Source organism: Bidens hawaiensis, unplaced genomic scaffold, assembly GCF_021521415.1.
Source record: "Bidens hawaiensis isolate Kalapana, Puna unplaced genomic scaffold, B.hawaiensis_p1.1 tig00013007_1, whole genome shotgun sequence".
NCBI lineage: Eukaryota > Viridiplantae > Streptophyta > Magnoliopsida > Asterales > Asteraceae > Bidens > Bidens hawaiensis.
In genome coordinates this window covers 104,626-124,679 of record NW_027492093.1, presented here as the reverse complement: position 1 = coordinate 124,679, position 20,054 = coordinate 104,626, and the positions used below count along the sequence as shown (strand labels likewise).

The 20,054-nt window shown below is 33.7% G+C and overlaps 3 protein-coding genes across 3 annotated transcripts; all 3 read left to right on the top strand.

Annotated features, from left to right (window-relative positions):
• The first annotated feature begins 697 nt into the window (after positions 1-697).
• Positions 698-3,676, top strand: LOC143542969 (CASP-like protein 1). The gene is made up of 2 exons (XM_077035415.1): positions 698-948; positions 3,322-3,676. The coding sequence occupies exons 1-2, from the start codon at positions 698-700 to the stop codon at positions 3,674-3,676; spliced, it is 606 nt and encodes a 201-aa protein (XP_076891530.1).
• Positions 3,677-4,799: 1,123 nt separating this feature from the next.
• Positions 4,800-6,522, top strand: LOC143542968 (CASP-like protein 1). Its single transcript, XM_077035414.1, has 3 exons — positions 4,800-5,027; positions 5,138-5,267; positions 6,036-6,522. Exons 1-3 carry the CDS (start codon positions 4,816-4,818, stop codon positions 6,261-6,263), a joined length of 570 nt encoding a protein of 189 aa, XP_076891529.1. The 5' UTR covers positions 4,800-4,815; the 3' UTR covers positions 6,264-6,522.
• A 10,036-nt stretch (positions 6,523-16,558) lies between these two features.
• LOC143542967 (CASP-like protein 1) lies at positions 16,559-19,544 on the top strand. The gene is made up of 2 exons (XM_077035413.1): positions 16,559-16,809; positions 19,190-19,544. Exons 1-2 carry the CDS (start codon positions 16,559-16,561, stop codon positions 19,542-19,544), a joined length of 606 nt encoding a protein of 201 aa, XP_076891528.1.
• Positions 19,545-20,054: the final 510 nt, after the last annotated feature.

The window sequence follows — 20,054 nt, the reverse complement described above, 5'->3', positions numbered from 1 at the left end:
TCTTTTAGTTTCAGTTATTTATATAATATCACGGCTTTCTTGTAGGTAAAGCATAGAGAGGGTTAGGATCAGGTCCTTTCTTTAAGATTTTATATGTATCTTAGTGTATACTAAAAATGAGTCTATATATATAAGTTTATTATTTCCAAATTCAACTATAAATTATTGTAGCAGTAATTAAATACAAAATAAAGTTAAACGAATCAAGAGACTCTCCTTCATTCATCGAAACAAAGTCATTGATCAATTATTCATAGTTCAAATTGATGCTCTCTAATTGTGTGTGAGAGAGGAAGAGAGAAAGAGGGAGGAAGGTAACAGAGATCGACGATAAAAAATGATTGATTAATCTCAAGAAAATTTTTTATATAATATCTTGATAACTATAGGTGCATGCATGCATGATAAAAGCTACTCTATTAGTAAATTGGATCCTTAACATCGATTTGGCTTAACATCAATTTGGTAAAATGAAACTTTACCTTGGTAATCGTTGCAAATGCACACCAAAGTTTCCAAATCTGGTAATGCCATTTACCATGTCACAAAACAAAGAGTGTCTGAACATGCGCACAGCTGTGAAAAAGCTAGCTAATTATCAGTAAACCTAATTAATGTTGTATAAATAGAGAATCTAAGCCGTAAACTAAACCACACCTTAACAAAACCTACCAACTTCACCTCAGCAACAGCATCAATGGCATCCATCGAAACAGCAGCTTCACATGCCGCCCTTAGCATGGATGTACTACTCTCAGAGTACAGGTCATGTGGTCCTAGCTTCAAGAAACATGCGGTGGTTGATATGGCGTTGCGGGTGTTTCTGTTTGCAACAGCCCTGGCCAGTGTCATTGTTATGGTCACTTCTGAAGAAACCAAACAGATTCCAGTTGCTCCGGGCATCACTATAAGCAGGACTGCCAAATTCAGTTCTTCCCCACCTTTAGTGTAAGTATTATAATCAGTTTTTTCAGATTCAAAAAATCACCAAAACAATATTGATATTGAATATTGATCAGCCAATGGTCGATCATAAGAAAATAACTACTAAAAAATACATGTATGATATAGTATTAAAACTAATAATATCTAAGAGTGTCTAGAATTAGCACGTATAATATAATCAAATACGCACCAAGTCAAAAATAAAGAAACTTAAATCATCAAGCTGGTAATTAATTAAGTTTAGTCCTTAAGCTTTAGATCTTCTCCATAACCTCCCTTTGAGATCGACCGAACCTGCCGCTCGAACCTCATAGTCGCCCAAGTCTTCAAGTTCTTATTGGATATATTTTTACACCCGCTGAATTCTGACTTTGCCCATGTGCAAATCGACCGAAACTCCAACAGCTTCCACTTGGGCAATCCATTTGTTAAGGCATCAGCTATCTGAAACTTAGTGTCAACTGTCAACATACTTAAGTTCAATTTCCCTGTCTAACATATTCTCTCAAAGAAAATGGTATTGAACTTCTATGTGCTTCGTTCGAGCATGGCATGTCGGGTTTTCTGTCAACTTTATTGCAGACGTATTGTCACAAAACAACTTAACCTTGTAATACTCTTTTTGGTTCATATCTTTCATTAGCCGCTTTAACCAAACGAACTCTTAAACTGCAACAACTGCCGCTCGATACCTGGCTTTTCCCTGTCAAAAGACACCGTGTCTTTTATTCACTTGGATATTGCATTTTTACCTATAAAGAAAACATTATAAGAATAAATATATGTATTTATATATTTACATACGGCCATCATTATCATTTATATAATCATGGATCAAAATAATTAAATTATACGTTATTATTATATTAGCTACGTAATTGTTGATAGACCATACCACTTACTTGCTAATCAAGGGTTTCCCCCTGTTGTATATAAATATATGAAGAGATTAATTAACATCATAACATAACCTTAAACACACATATCAAATTCCTCTCTCTCTCTCTCTCTCTCTCTCTCTCTCTTCGGTTTTTCTCAAAGAACCCTATCTCTCTCTTATTCTCCATCATTAATATACATCCTAAATGAAAACTCGACAAAACTGACAATCATGTCGTCTGGATCATTTTCATCAGTCGTGGCTACTCTCTTTGCTGTAACATGTATGTTTTAGTTATATGTTTATCATATTATTCGTGTTTTGCATTACTAACATAAAAAACTGATCAACAAACATATATACCTAGTCATTGACCGTCTACCGTTGGGTCCCCGACATAATCTGTATCACAAAAAACGTTAAGTTCAAAATTTGACTGTCTCTTGAATTCAGTGGCGGATCTAGACGAAATCTTTGGAGCAACATTCATTTTTTTTAACATATTTCATACAATAACCCAATTCTTTTTTACCGTATTTCATATAGTAATTGATTTTGAACTTGATGTTGGATCGATAGCATTATTTTCTTGGAATTGTCGTTTAAAAAGATTGCTAATAAGACTTTGTCGTTTCATCTTCCGAGCTCCCTAATTTTTGAAGAAACAAAATTTAAACCATAAATTTATAATCAATTCCAATTTATATTATTCAAATATCCAATAAACCATAATCAATCATTCAAATATTCAATTTCTCATAAGCAATTCCAAAATAACAATTTATATAAACAAATTAAACAATTACAATTTTAGATAAAAGTAGAAGTTCCTAAATTGAACAAGTAAAAGTCGAACGGTGGAAAAGTGAGTAAGGCATCACCGGTCGTCGGCTACTAGGCTGCAGCGTGGAGGTCCAATGGCCGGAGGAGGGCAGGGGGTCGGGGCAGCGTGGGGTGAACGATGGCTGAATGAAACTTTGTTTTGTTGAATGTTGATGCCCAGGCTAAACCAAACGTCCAAGCATAAGGGAACAATGAACAATGGTTTTATTTGGTTTGAGCTTTAAACTTTGGTTGAGCTTTAATTAACTTTAGCTTTAATTTGGTTGGGCTTTAAACAAAGAGGTGTGACGTTATATTTTTTCAAGGGTAACGAAATATGAAAACCAACAAAAAAAAATAAAAAAATTTGCACTACCGACAAAATGTTGAGTGGTAGCGGAGGTTACCGCTAGTTAATTACTAAGCCGCTAGTTAATTACTAAGCACATGTGCCCGTGCTGAACCTGACCTCATAATTGAATGCATCTTTCAAGTATCGTAAGACTCTTTTTGATGCATAAAGATGAGGCTGTTGTTATCTTGGTATATGGCAATCAAATATGAACACAACAAAGAACAAACACGTTTGATACTATTTTATTAAATCAAAACTTGAATACAAATGTATCTTTCACGTATCGTAAAATCTTAATGTTTGTTTTGTAACGACGCAGATACCATGTAGCAGCCCTCTCGGTGGCTGCTTTTTACAGCTTCATCACTTGCGTGATATCGATTTTGGTGATGATGAAGCCATGTGGAAACTCCAAAAAGCTAAAGTTTCGGCTTGTGATACTTGATTCGCTGTTATTAGGCATTATGGCTGCAGCAATGGGAGCAACAATAGGAGTGGCATACATCACACTTAAAGGAACCTCTCATAGCGAAAACGACAAGTTCTGTGATACATATGGTTCCTACTGTTTCCACTTTGCAACAGCAATTCTCATGTCATTCATTGTCTCCATAACATTGCTACCGCTTATTTGGCTCTCCGTATACGTGCTTTCCAAGATTGCAAGGAAATAGTTCCATTGATACCAGGAATATATATTCTCGCTTGGTGTATGGATTCATCATTCATGCTATTTTCTTTGCAGTAATTTTTAAAGATATATACACATGTTTTAGATTTTTGTCCTGTGTTGTGATTGTAAAGTTGGTTAAAATAAGTTAAATAATACATCACATTGATGTCGTTTAGACTCATTTTCAAACCAGCTGGTTTGATCCTATCTATGAAACGATGACACACCTTTTCACAACAATAATAGAGACCAAGTAAAACACATTACCAGAGAAAACAATGCTGGCATTGAAGCAAACTAGCATCATCTGTTGGTTATCTGGATCGATCACTTATTTATGTACATAAAATAAAATATATCAATATATTACACATGTTTTTTAAGAGCGCATCATTCCAATATTTGAACTCGATTTAAAAACAAGTTTTCTTAAGACATTTCACTGTGGCTTGTTCATTTTAACTTCTACTTGAGATAGAACCCGCCTTGTATAGCCACATCTAAACATCTCTGTCTTAATTTCGTCGAGACACAAAGGATGGTAACTATTTCATATTTCCATTTAATGTTGTTAGGTTTTCAAATGTAATTTTTCTAATTTCAAATGGAAAATGACCAAAATGTCTATTTTGACCACAACATGTCCATCAAAATCCATCCGAGTTCATCTAGTCTATTGCAAAACAACTCGGTCCGCCAGGATTTTTTCCAGTAGCCGACAGCTTTTGAAAATAATTAGGCACAGCCTAAATTAATTCAGTAACCACATGGAATCGAAAAATATCTTAGCTAGTCTGATGCCTACACAATTTTCCAAGCACATTTTGTTTTTATTATTTAGCAAAACACAATTCGATTATCGTTCCAATAAATGCAAATAAAATAACAAAAGACTTAAAAGTCTTGATCAACGCGAACTAACAGTTACATTGATTCAATCATCGAATGAAAATATGGAATAATAACAAAAAAGACTTAAATGCTTAATACGACAGTTTAGGACCCATATGGCCGGACTAGATGAGTTTCACAATTATAATGCCAAAAGATCAATCCATCTTATCATGTTTAAATCCAGAATTTGTGTCTAACAATAAACCACACTTTTGAGAGAAACCCAACCTTCAATTTGCCACATTCATGGCATCCACTGACACCAAGGAATCAGGAGCACAACCGGAAAACACGCGTAGTATTGCACCGGTGGTTGATGTTGGATTGAGGTTCTTGCTGTTTGCAACTGCCTTGGTTGCACTCATCATTATGGTCACTTCTAAACAAACCAAACTGATCCATTTCGGGCCCTTAGCAATATCACTTGTTGCAAAGTTCAACCAGTCCCCGGCTTTTGTGTAAGTACATCAACGAAAATCCGATGTATAGAACTAGTTTTAACTTTGAAAGAACAATGATTGTGAGTTGTGACTAATTTACTTACTATTTGTGGTTATATATTACTTAGATACCTTGTAGCAGCACTATCGGTAGCTTGCTTGTACAGCGCAATCACCGGCGTTATATCCGTGTTGGTTCTGATAAAGCGTGGAGGAAGCTTCACAAAGCTACAGTTTCATTTTGTGATATTTGATGCTGTAAGCTCTTGAACCACACTCATTTCCTTAACATGAATTCAAGTTGGCACGACTTTAAGTTGGAAAGAATAAACAAATAATAATTATAATAGTAATAATAAAATAACTTGAAGTTTGGGGCCTAATATTTAAAGTTGTCAAATTTTCTTGCTTGACATGTTTGACTCGCATTTAATTATTTCTCTCGATCACAACTCCGGCCCTGATAAGCTCATTATAATCTCTTGAGTTTTCTTTTATTAGTTTAACTTCGTTTAATCTTCATATTTAACAGAACATATAATCAGTAAGCTAGCTAGCTAGCTTCCAAGACTATGTAGGGTGATTGTCTGCCTTTTAGAAATCGTATACAAAAAATATGTATTATACGTGTTAGGATTCTAACAAAAAAAAAAAAAAACATTACTTTTAGTGAAAGGGACTCTTTTATAGAATTTTGTGGTCACTTGTGTAGCACTCTCTAAAATATTACTTTTAGTGAAAACTCTCCAAGATGCCCAAAATAGGCATGTCTTGGCCTCTCTATTCATGTTTACACACTTGTGTAGCCTCGTTGAGACCCTTGTCGAGGTACCAACTCATGACTATTGTATGGAATTTCTTCTATGCTATCTTGGTGCCTAGAGGTGTGCAAGCTGATTATATGTTGATTATGCTTATTTGGTTTGGTGTTTTAAATTTCTTTGCCAGTTGTGAAGAATTTTTGTTCAAAATATATATTTGGTAATTTCTCTGATAATTAACTTATAAAATATGGGTATGATGCAGCTGTTATTGGGCATCATGGCTGCAGCAACAGGAGCATCAGGAGGAGTTGGATACATTGGATACAAAGGAAACTCTCATGCGGGTTGGTTTAAGTTCTGTGATAACTTTGGTTCCTTCTGCTCACGCTTTGCAGCCTCAATTTCTCTGTCGCTCATATCCTCCATAACGCTTCTGCTGCTCGTTTGGCTCTCTGTTTATGCGCTTTCTAAGAAGATCAGCAGACCATAATTTATAGCTGGTGCTGAAATTATTTCAGATGTTGGAGATTTACGTAATCGACATCTGAGCACCATGCATGAGTAATTAAAACCTAGCTAATTAGCATGCAAGCCTCACATGAGTTGAAAGAGGATGGTGTAAGTATGTATTCATGTTTATGCTTATATATTTCTAGTTTATTTGTCAATAAGGAATTGGATATATTGGCTAAACCTTGGAATTGTGTTGTTTTAGCATTATGGTGAAATTTGTGCATATTTACCATTTATAACTACAATGTTTTACTATTATAAGTCTGATTACAGTACTGTTATAACTATGTTGTACTAGGTCTTATCCTCCTGTATTATTACGGGGTTGTTTTACATTTTTTGTCACATACTAACTTAGGGCCTATAAGTGTAACCAATAGCTAGTACCTGTTTTGTAAATATATTAGAGTTTAAGGTTGCAAAACGGAAATCTTGATTAAAACTTTATATAATTCAAAAGTTAGGAATTAAACACCTGATAATTAGTACAAAAATGTTTGACTTAGAAAACTATAATTTACGTTGTCTTAGTAACAAAAACTGCATCTGAGCCATCAGATTGTCTAGTGGCTATCCATCATCTCCAAACATCTATTTCTGATTACCTGTAAAACAGTTTATAAAATACGTCAACAACACATGCTGGTGAACACGTTGATACTAAAATAATTGGTGATACTTAATTATCCCTCGGGTATCTTATGACCCGGCCCATCGTGGCTCAAGAAATAATCAAGTTCTAAAAGTCTGAATTACTATTACAAACTCCAACTCAACTTGAAACCACTCAGCAAACACCACGGCGTTCGAGTACTTACCTATCAACTACCCATATACATAAGATTATCCCCACTCGAGCATTACTTAGGCTTGGCCCAACATGGCGGTGTCATAATCAGGCGTGGTGCGGTGCGCCCCCCGTCTACCCACATATGAAAGGATCCAAACAAAAATATACGATAGCCTGAGGGCCAGCGATTACCTTTGTTCATAAAGTTTTAGTGATACATAATGCCATGTAAACAGTTGTAAGACTCGTTATAAAAGTTTGCTTGTAAAGAGTTTAGACGTATTCATCTTTTGCTCTTGATCAGTGTGTCTCACTGAGTTATGCTTGCTTGTTACCTCGGACTTATACGAGAATAACCTTTTATAAATAGCGAGATCAACGATCTAGCTTTAGATCTCTAGTCTATTTACATAACATTTACCTTGATAATAATTTCTTTATAAAATATAAGGACTTTTAACCCCCTCTTTGTTTATCATTCATGTACCATGTTTCTTCTTTATAAAGAAACGTATGTATTCTTCCTCAAGAAGACACATTATAAAAACTTTGTATTATAAAGAAATAATAATTTAACCAAGTCCTTGTTTTATAAAAATTGTATTCTACTTATTATTTAATCAAGGTATGGGTTATATCCTCGACTAGGATCTGAGCAATATATAATAAAATAATCGGCAAAACCCCTACTTTGTATGGATACTTTTATAAGAAATGCCTAGGCTTGACGTGGAGAGCACTCCTATTTGTCATCGGGAATTTGAGGGAATAAACCGACAGAACTTCCACCCTTAGTACGTACTTCAAGAAAAACGAACACGTCGGAAATGTTGATCGAGATCGTGGCACACTTTACGAGGTTATGTATGTGTGTAAGGTTTTTGGGATAAATGGGGTTTCACCCCGTGGCCTCCTATTTATAAGCTGAAATTGTGTTCCTTCGCGAAGAACTTCCATCGCGTAGCGCGAAGAACTTCCATCTTGATCGTTCGCGTAGCGCGAAGGACAGACTAACCGCCATTGAATATTTTATTCCTTCGCGTAATGCAAAGGATTCTTGGTTGTCCATTCGCGTAGCGCGAAGCCATCCTATAGGTCTGGTGTGTCAACACCTAGACCTGCCACGTGACACCACGGAGTGACATGTGTCCCGTCACGTGTCGATACGTGGTACAATAACTTCGTGGCTACTTCGCGTATCGCGAATAAGAAATTGGTGGATTTTCCGTGTAGCGCGAAACCACTCTTTCTTGGTTTTTGTGTTTTGTCTTTCACTTATCGTGAAGTGTTCCTTTCTGATTTCTTTGATATTTCAAAATTTTTATTTTAATCCCTTGACTTTTAAAATTTACACTTTTGGCCCAAAATTTTAAAAATGTAACATTTTTTGTTTTAATATTTATATTTTTTTTGTTTTAATTTTATTTATTGTAAGGAACTTAATAGCATACTTAAGATTTCATGATGAAAGAGTTTCACAAATAAATGAGATGTTATAACCCGCTTATTTTTTAATATAAAATTGTTTCTTAATTATAGATAATATCTTAAAAAACGAATATTAATTTTTAATGTATACTTATTTTATAGAATTTTTCATATCAAATATTTGGTTAGATTGACTTTTAATTTAATGAGATGTTATAACCCGTTTAAGAGCTATCTAGGTTTGATGAAACCCATACCAGTGAATTAATCAAATGTATGAGAAGCCTATATTTACAAATAAAACAATCTGGTAACTTGTGAGGATGTAAGAAACAACTAGAGAGCTTTTAAATATTTCATTTATATATATTTAAGATTTGATAAACCATTGCCTTTATACCATACAAACTTTGTTGTACTTTGTGCACTTAATACCCAAGAGCCTCTACAACAACAAATTCATGCAAGCCATCACATCATAGCTACATCAAATTTTAAACATTTGTTAAAAACTTCACTTTTTTTCTACAACAAATTAACATCCACACCGCTAAATCATCATCCACCCCTACAATAATTTAATCAAATAATTTTTTTAACAAATTAATTTTTTTGTATATATTTAAATATTAAAAAATATATTTAAAATAAATAGAAATCTATAACTAAAAATAAAGCATTTAAAATTAAAAATAAATACTAATGTTTTAACCTTTTAGTTACCAATCGGTTTTTGTAATAAAATAATGGACAAGAAATTGATTTTACAAATTGTTTTGTTGTAATGAAAGTAAAACAAAGGTTTCTTTGTTGGTTAGGGGTACACAACAAGAAAGCAATTGCCATATTAATTTATTACAGAAAAAGGAGAGTAAATCTCATGTGGAGTCTGCTTATCGTTGGTAAACTGCAAACTTTATCTTCAAGCATTCAAGCAGCACCCAAGAACCAAGCCCACATCGGTAAAGTCCAGCACTCTTTTGTCCGCTAGTATACAGCTAGATATAGACAATGCCACATTGGCACTGTTGTAGGGGCTCTAAATGAACACAAATACCGTCGGTCCACAAAAGGAATCACATTTATATGAGACACGTTCTTATTCCGCCCTACCAAGAAGAAAGCCTAGTGTCCGTGTGTTGTCTAATCAATTGAATTACACTAACCGACCTAAAACGAGTTATTGGAATCGATTACCATTCCTTTAAATTCTAATTCTCTCACTAACATTCTACGATCCTAACGAGCCATAGTTAAATTTATTGAATTTTTTTTATAGTACTAACCCATGGATACCATACTTTAAACTTAGATATCTATCTGTAATATATATAAATGAAACCACTAAAATCTTACGTGTCACGATGTGGTCGCTCCCCCTTTTTATAGAAGCCACCAGATTGCTTGATTTTTAAATGGAGGTCTCTCATTGATTTAACCCAAATTTATGGGTATGGGTCTTACCAAAACCAGATAACTCTTAAACGGGCTATAACTTCTCATTAAATTAAAAATTAATCTTACCAATTATTTGATATGAAAATCCTATAAACTAGCGATATATTAAAATTTAGTATCCAATTTAAAAAGAAAAGATATTATTATTAATAAACAATTTTATAGTAAAAAATATAAGCGAGTCATGGGCCACTAAATCCAGATAGTTTTTAAACGGGTTATAACATATAATTTATTTATGAAACCCTTTCATCATCAAACCCTAAGTATATTATTAACTTTCTTACAATAAAAAAAATTAAAATCCAAAAAATAAATATTAAAAAACAAAAAATGTAAAACAACCATTCTTTCAAGCCATCAGATTGATTTATTTGTAAATGAACCCTTCTTACGCACTTGACCCGAATTCATGGGAAGAGGTCTCACCAAACTCAGATAGTTCTTAAACGGGTTATAAAATCTCATTATATTAAAAATTAATCTCATCAAATATATCATATGAAAATCCTATAAAATAGGGATATACTAAAAATTAATATCCTACTTTATTTAAAAAAAGATATTATTTATAATTAAGAAAGAATTTTATAATAAAGAAAACAAACGGGTAATGGGTAACTCATATAGCTTTTAAACCGGATTATAACATATTTTTATTTGTAAAATCATTTTATTATCAAACCTCAAGTATATTAATTATTAACTTTCTTACAATAAATAAAATTAAATCCAAATATATATATATATATATATTAAAAACGAATAATGTAAAACAATCCACGTAATACAAGAAATAAAATCTAGTTTACACTTAAAAGAAGATATATTATTTACGTATCTTTCTTTAATCTTTTGAGTTATTGATGGCTACAAGGAGTATTGAAGTCCCAACTCCCAACCTTGAGTTGGGACTTCAATAATAAACCCGTCTGTCCTACACCCACAAGTATATTAATTAACTCCCATATTAATTAACCTTGAGTTGGGACTTCAATAATATATTAATAATTAATATACTTGAGTTAATTATTAACTCAAGATTAAAGAAAGTTAATAATTAATATACTTGAGGTTGAAGTCCCAACTCCCAACCTTGAGTTATTGATGGCTACAAGGAGTATTGAAGTCCCAACTCCCAACCTAGTTTACACTTAATCTTTTGAGTTATTGATGGCTACATCGACATAATTGTTAAAGCACTTACCTTGATGAACATACGATTGTAGGACAAACCGGAAGCCTCGGGATGGATGAAAGTCGCCCTAGAACACCTATTCTGCCTCTGGAAGCCGTTCTTAACTGAATGGGGAGGTTAAGGGGTTTATATAAGGCAAAACCTAAATTTTTGGCCGACTTAAGCATCTTCGCGAAAAGGGTGCTTTTTCGCGTATCGCGAAGAACAAAATAGTCGCCGCCGAGATACGCGAAGTTGCCCTTCCTTGCATCTTCGCGTATCGCGAAGATGTACAATATCAAATTTTCATTTTTTCTTTTTTTGAATGCCTCGTGATGTGTGCACTTCCAATCTTTCACTTCTCGATCTTCGTTCCAAGCCCGTAAATATCCTCATTAAGCTCCATAGCTTCCAATATCCTGAAAACACGTAAACAATGCTTGAAGTACCAATTTTCATTCGTTTGTTAACCTAAATATAACTAATTAATATATAATAATAACTAACTTTTACCCAACCATCACATCCCCACACTTATCCTTTTTCGTCCCGAAAAAGATTTTGCAATGGAATCAGAATCAGAAATCATTCTCGAAATACTTCATAGATTATCTTATTTAAGCACAAAGAACACAAAAACCGCGATTGTCGATATTGTTGTCCACTTAAACCCATGCCTTAATACTTACCGGGAAAAATAAGGTGCGACAGTTTTATTAGTTCATTGATTAAAATGAAACCCACACCTCAAAGCCCTGAAGCCGCCTTACCATGCTTCATTATAGTTTTACCGAATCAGACCACCCCAACTTGACTTAAACCTTAAAATTAGACGATCAAAATTTTGCACATGTGTACAACTTTTAAGCCCATATGTAATAGCTAAGACAATCTAGGATATTTTTATCGAACAAAAACCCAAACTTAAGTATTAAAGTCTACCAAAATGGCCGTTAGATACGATTAAGGTGCAATTAGGTAACCAACTAGTAAATAGCCCCCACTACATGACATACCCCCGTTAAAATTTAGTATCCAATTTAAAAAGAAAAGATATTATTATTAATAAACAATTTTATAGTAAAAAATATAAGCGAGTCATGGGCCACTAATTCCAGATAGTTTTTAAACGGGTTATAACATATAATTTATTTATGAAACCCTTTTATCATCAAACCCTAAGTATATTATTAACTTTCTTATAATAAAAAAAATTAAAATCCAAAAAATAAATATTTAAAAACAAAAAATGTAAAACAACCATTCTTTCAAGCCATTCTTTCAAACCATTCTTTCAACCGTCTGTCATACACCCCCAAGTATATTAATTAACTCCCATATTAATTAACCTTGAGTTGGGACTTCAATAATATATTAATAATTAATATACTTGAGTTAATTATTAACTCAACTACGTCCCCCTTTCAGTTAGTACATACCCGCCACGACGAGTCATCTTTATGCAGAGAATTATCGGAACACCATAATAGAAATTTTGAAAATTTTTGCTTTTAGGCATAAGCCTTGGACTTGTGTGTGCTTTGTGTACATGAGGCGTAAACGAATTAAGCAATACGTTAATAGTATGTGCGTTCAAACAATCAAGTAAAGACCCACATAATTTCTAATCATGTAACCTAAACAATTTAAACAATTAAGCTATAGCTAATCTTAGAGCACTACGTCTAATGTCCTATCTTATAGCCACGGCTCTGATACCAATCTGTAACACCCCGGCTTAAGCAGAAATGCCCGAGTGTGATGTACAGATTGCTCAAACACACGTGGCACTATTAAGTGACCATAATACATTAATTTATTAAATAGCCCGGTACACAAGTTCAATCAAGTAAACAATACGAGTTTAAATCAAAGATAAACAATAATCAAAACAAATGTCTCGTTTATTAAATAACCTAGGTATTCTAAGCGTCTTCTAGTCCTTCATCCTCTAATCACGGTACCTGTAACATATTTATAAAATATGGTTAGCTATAAATATAGCTGGTGAGTTTCCACAGATTAAATACGTACATAAAAACCATACAATTCATAAACATGTGATAAACGAGCAAGTAAGTCCTTTCCAGTTGGTACAACCAACCTACTTGGATAATCGCGCAAGTAAGGTCCTTTCCAGTTGGTAACAACCAACGTACTTGGATAATGAGGCCCTTTTCCACTCGATAGAAATGGACCAGAGTGCAAATGGGGCGTATGATCATACTTAATGAGGCTTCCCAATCGTGCAAGTAATATTCGTGCAAGTAATACAAGTAACACACAAGTCCATATACGAATTGTAGTTTTGTAATAGGAGAAATAATACTTGAATTTTTATAAGAATACATATGCTACCCCAAAATATGAAAACGTTAAAAAAGGGTGGTGAAAAACTCACCTTAGTAATTGAAGTGAAAAGGAATAAGAATAACTCGAAAGCGTCAAAGGGAACCGAAGCGGTCAATCCGTACGAACTATAAATAAGAATAAACATGACTTTTTTTAACGACTATTCTAACGGGATTTTAAAGTTGATTAATTGCATGAATAATTTTAGAAGTTAGTTATCATTTTATAGTAATTCATTACAAATTTTATGGCTCTTAGATTATTATATTATTATTTATGTTTTAACGGCAATTTGGTTATTAGTACAATTTAAGCACTTTAATGGCGAGAAAACAAAGTTTATATGTTTGAAAAGCTTGAACTATTGTTTACAAGTCGAAAATATAATTGTTGCTTTAACAAAACGATTTTTAGAGAATTAAAGTTTACTTGGCGATTATTACACAATTTTTAATAACTACTTATGAAAACGAGAAACTTGATTTTTATATGCAAAATGGTGAGATATATTTTATAGTTAGTTTACATAATTTTTATTTAATTTTAAAAGGTTTTTTATAAATTTATTATGATTTTTAATGATTAAAAAGGATTTATTAATTAGGTGAAAAATTAAATAAAAGGAACATGGCTGACCCGGGTTTCGAACCCGGGTCTTGAGTTTTACATGTGCAGTGTGTAACCAGTTGAGCTAGGATGAACATTCGTTTATGCTTGGTTTCCCTTGTTTAAATATAATAACAGTTTCTAATAATTTTGGTTAAATAATAATAATAATGACATGTTATAAAAAAAAAAAGAAGGAAGGCATGCGTGACCCGGGTTTCGAACCCGGGTCTCTTGTTTGTTATCCTAGCATGTTAACCAGTTGGTCTAAAGAGCAATTCAGATTAAACTTGAAAAATATTATATATATATAATAATAAAAATTCATCTTCTTCCTTTATCAAGAACATAAACCCTAATTTTATCAATTGGGGTTTCTATTCTATGTTTGTTCAAATTAGTTTGGTATTATTAATCATTGATGTTACGACAGTACAAAGCATATAACAATTACCTTAATATGCTTTGTTTTGATCGAAACCTAGTTGCCGGAAAGAATTTTTAAGAATTCCAATTACAGAGTACTCAGTGTATTAGAGGGGGATTGAGAGGAATGAGCGAGTTGTAAAGGTTGTGTAAGGTCATATTTATACTACTACTGGAGCGTATACACGTTAAATGCTTTAATTTTGATTCCCGTAAAATCCGGCGAGTGTCACGGGATTTGATTCGCGAATAAGTTTGTTATGATGTAATTAATATGCTGATTACCGTGTAATATCGATGATACAACGCGTTAAACAACTTTTTCAGGTCAAATTTTAGGGTTTAGAGGCTGCTTGGGATTTGCCGGCGCCGCCACCGGCTGCCGGCCGGAAAAACGGGGCTGGGGGAGGGGGCGGGTAGGGATTGAGCTTGATTATTTTATTATATTTTAAATAAGAATATTGCAGTTTGGCCCCTGAAGTTTCAATAACCCTTTAAAAGATAATTTAAATTCTTTTAAGTTTAAATAAGTTTTCAAGTTTACATTTTTAACCCAAACTTTATAATTAAATTATAGAGTCTTCGGTTTTAGATTATTTACGCGTTTTATTTGCGCAGCTCGATTAACGTTAAGGTTCGGGAATTTATAAACATTTAAATAACAACGAACAACGAATAATGAACATTAAATGTCGGGAAACACTTTATTAAATATATTTAATACATCGAAACGACCCAACGGGTCGGGTTTACAATACGAACACGAATCGAAAATTGACGAATGTCACATGAGTAGTTTGTAAAACCAATTAAAACCTGTCGTGTGTCCTTAAACTAACCGGAACGAGCACGTTCACTAATCATTTACTCATCACGACTAAATAAATTTCACGCCTCATAATCAACGCCCACGAGTAATTCATAAGTCCTTTAGTTGCGACGAGTAGATTATAAGGTTAAACTAGTCGCGACGAGTTAACTACTAATAAACTACACGTGTAGGGAATGCAAACCGGGTAAATTAGTCGTCGCGACTAAATGACTTATGAATTACTCGTGGGCGTTGATTACAAGGCATAAAACTTATTTAGTTGTGACGAGTAAATGATTAGTGAACGTGCTCGTTATGGTTAGTTTATGGACACGTGACAGGTTCTAATTGGTTCTACAAACTACTCGTCACGACTAGATTATAATATCTATTTCTGTAATTTCTTGCGAATGATACCTAAAATTTGAAATTTGTTTTCATAAATATTTATTTTGGGAATTTTCCCTTTGATTTATCAATTATCATAACCGTAGGTGAAAATCCTGACCGACTTTCCACACTTGTGCTCTTTTAGTTTCAGTTATTTATATAATATCACGGCTTTCTTGTAGGTAAAGCATAGAGAGGGTTAGGATCAGGTCCTTTCTTTAAGATTTTATATGTATCTTAGTGTATACTAAAAATGAGTCTATATATATAAGTTTATTATTTCCAAATTCAACTATAAATTATTGTAGCAGTAATTAAATACAAAATAAAGTTAAACGAATCAAGAGACTCTCCTTCATTCATCGAAACAAAGTCATTGATCAATTATTCATAGTTCAAATTGATGCTCTCTAATTGTGTGTGAGAGAGGAAGAGAGAAAGAGGGAGGAAGGTAACAGAGATCGACGATAAAAAATGATTGATTAATCTCAAGAAAATTTTTTATATAATATCTTGATAACTATAGGTGCATGCATGCATGATAAAAGCTACTCTATTAGTAAATTGGATCCTTAACATCGATTTGGCTTAACATCAATTTGGTAAAATGAAACTTTACCTTGGTAATCGTTGCAAATGCACACCAAAGTTTCCAAATCTGGTAATGCCATTTACCATGTCACAAAACAAAGAGTGTCTGAACATGCGCACAGCTGTGAAAAAGCTAGCTAATTATCAGTAAACCTAATTAATGTTGTATAAATAGAGAATCTAAGCCGTAAACTAAACCACACCTTAACAAAACCTACCAACTTCACCTCAGCAACAGCATCAATGGCATCCATCGACACCGCAGCTTCACATGCCGCCCTTAGCATGGATGTACTACTCTCAGAGTACAGGTCATGTGGTCCTAGCTTCAAGAAACATGCGGTGGTTGATATGGCGTTGCGGGTGTTTCTGTTTGCAACAGCCCTGGCCAGTGTCATTGTTATGGTCACTTCTGAAGAAACCAAACAGATTCCAGTTGCTCCGGGCATCACTATAAACAGGACTGCCAAATTCAGTTCTTCCCCACCTTTAGTGTAAGTATTATAATCAGTTTTTTCAGATTCAAAAAATCACCAAAACAATATTGATATTGAATATTGATCAGCCAATGGTCGATCATAAGAAAATAACTACTAAAAAATACATGTATGATATAGTATTAAAACTAATAATATCTAAGAGTGTCTAGAATTAGCACGTATAATATAATCAAATACGCACCAAGTCAAAAATAAAGAAACTTAAATCATCAAGCTGGTAATTAATTAAGTTTAGTCCTTAAGCTTTAGATCTTCTCCATAACCTCCCTTTGAGATCGACCGAACCTGCCGCTCGAACCTCATAGTCGCCCAAGTCTTCAAGTTCTTATTGGATATATTTTTACACCCGCTGAATTCTGACTTTGCCCATGTGCAAATCGACCGAAACTCCAACAGCTTCCACTTGGGCAATCCATTTGTTAAGGCATCAGCTATCTGAAACTTAGTGTCAACTGTCAACATACTTAAGTTCAATTTCCCTGTCTAACATATTCTCTCAAAGAAAATGGTATTGAACTTCTATGTGCTTCGTTCGAGCATGGCATGTCGGGTTTTCTGTCAACTTTATTGCAGACGTATTGTCACAAAACAACTTAACCTTGTAATACTCTTTTTGGTTCATATCTTTCATTAGCCGCTTTAACCAAACGAACTCTTAAACTGCAACAACTGCCGCTCGATACCTGGCTTTTCCCTGTCAAAAGACACCGTGTCTTTTATTCACTTGGATATTGCATTTTTACCTATAAAGAAAACATTATAAGAATAAATATATGTATTTATATATTTACATACGGCCATCATTATCATTTATATAATCATAGATCAAAATAATTAAATTATACGTTATTATTATATTAGCTACGCAATTGTTGATAGACCATACCCCTTACTTGCTAATCAAGGGTTTCCCCCCTGTTGTATATAAATATATGAAGAGATTAATTAACATCATGACATAACCTTAAACACACATATCAAATTCCTCTCTCTCTCTCTCTCTCTCTCTCTCTCTCTCTCTCTTCGGTTTTTCTCAAAGAACCCTATCTCTCTCTTATTCTCCATCATTAATATACATCCTAAATGAAAACTCGACAAAACTGACAATCATGTCGTCTGGATCATTTTCATCAGTCGTGGCTACTCTCTTTGCTGTAACATGTATGTTTTAGTTATATGTTTATCATATTATTCGTGTTTTGCATTACTAACATAAAAAACTGATCAACAAACATATATACCTAGTCATTGACCGTCTACCGTTGGGTCCCCGACATAATCTGTATCACAAAAAACGTTAAGTTCAAAATTTGACTGTCTCTTGAATTCAGTGGCGGATCTAGACGAAATCTTTGGAGCAACATTCATTTTTTTTAACATATTTCATACAATAACCCAATTCTTTTTTACCGTATTTCATATAGTAATTGATTTTGAACTTGATGTTGGATCGATAGCATTATTTTCTTGGAATTGTCGTTTAAAAAGATTGCTAATAAGACTTTGTCGTTTCATCTTCCGAGCTCCCTAATTTTTGAAGAAACAAAATTTAAACCATAAATTTATAATCAATTCCAATTTATATTATTCAAATATCCAATAAACCATAATCAATCATTCAAATATTCAATTTCTCATAAGCAATTCCAAAATAACAATTTATATAAACAAATTAAACAATTACAATTTTAGATAAAAGTAGAAGTTCCTAAATTGAACAAGTAAAAGTCGAACGGTGGAAAAGTGAGTAAGGCATCACCGGTCGTCGGCTACTAGGCTGCAGCGTGGAGGTCCAATGGCCGGAGGAGGGCAGGGGGTCGGGGCAGCGTGGGGTGAACGATGGCTGAATGAAACTTTGTTTTGTTGAATGTTGATGCCCAGGCTAAACCAAACGTCCAAGCATAAGGGAACAATGAACAATGGTTTTATTTGGTTTGAGCTTTAAACTTTGGTTGAGCTTTAATTAACTTTAGCTTTAATTTGGTTGGGCTTTAAACAAAGAGGTGTGACGTTATATTTTTTCAAGGGTAACGAAATATGAAAACCAACAAAAAAAAATAAAAAAATTTGCACTACCGACAAAATGTTGAGTGGTAGCGGAGGTTACCGCTAGTTAATTACTAAGCCGCTAGTTAATTACTAAGCACATGTGCCCGTGCTGAACCTGACCTCATAATTGAATGCATCTTTCAAGTATCGTAAGACTCTTTTTGATGCATAAAGATGAGGCTGTTGTTATCTTGGTATATGGCAATCAAATATGAACACAACAAAGAACAAACACGTTTGATACTATTTTATTAAATCAAAACTTGAATACAAATGTATCTTTCACGTATTGTAAAATCTTAATGTTTGTTTTGTAACGACGCAGATACCATGTAGCAGCCCTCTCGGTGGCTGCTTTTTACAGCTTCATCACTTGCGTGATATCGATTTTGGTGATGATGAAGCCATGTGGAAACTCCGAAAAGCTAAAGTTTCGGCTTGTGATACTTGATTCGCTGTTATTAGGCATTATGGCTGCAGCAATGGGAGCAACAATAGGAGTGGCATACATCACACTTAAAGGAACCTCTCATAGCGAAAACGACAAGTTCTGTGATACATATGGTTCCTACTGTTTCCACTTTGCAACAGCAATTCTCATGTCATTCATTGTCTCCATAACATTGCTACCGCTTATTTGGCTCTCCGTATACGTGCTTTCCAAGATTGCAAGGAAATAGTTCCATTGATACCAGGAATATATATTCTCGCTTGGTGTATGGATTCATCATTCATGCTATTTTCTTTGCAGTAATTTTTAAAGATATATACACATGTTTTAGATTTTTGTCCTGTGTTGTGATTGTAAAGTTGGTTAAAATAAGTTAAATAATACATCACATTGATGTCGTTTAGACTCATTTTCAAACCAGCTGGTTTGATCCTATCTATGAAACGATGACACACCTTTTCACAACAATAATAGAGACCAAGTAAAACACATTACCAGAGAAAACAATGCTGGCATTGAAGCAAACTAGCATCATCTGTTGGTTATCTGGATCGATCACTTATTTATGTACATAAAATAAAATATATCAATATATTACACATGTTTTTTAAGAGCGCATCATTCCAATATTTGAACTCGATTTAAAAACAAGTTTTCTTAAGACATTTCACTGTGGCTTGTTCATTTTAACTTCTACTTGAGATAGAACCCGCCTTGTATAGCCACATCTAAACATCTC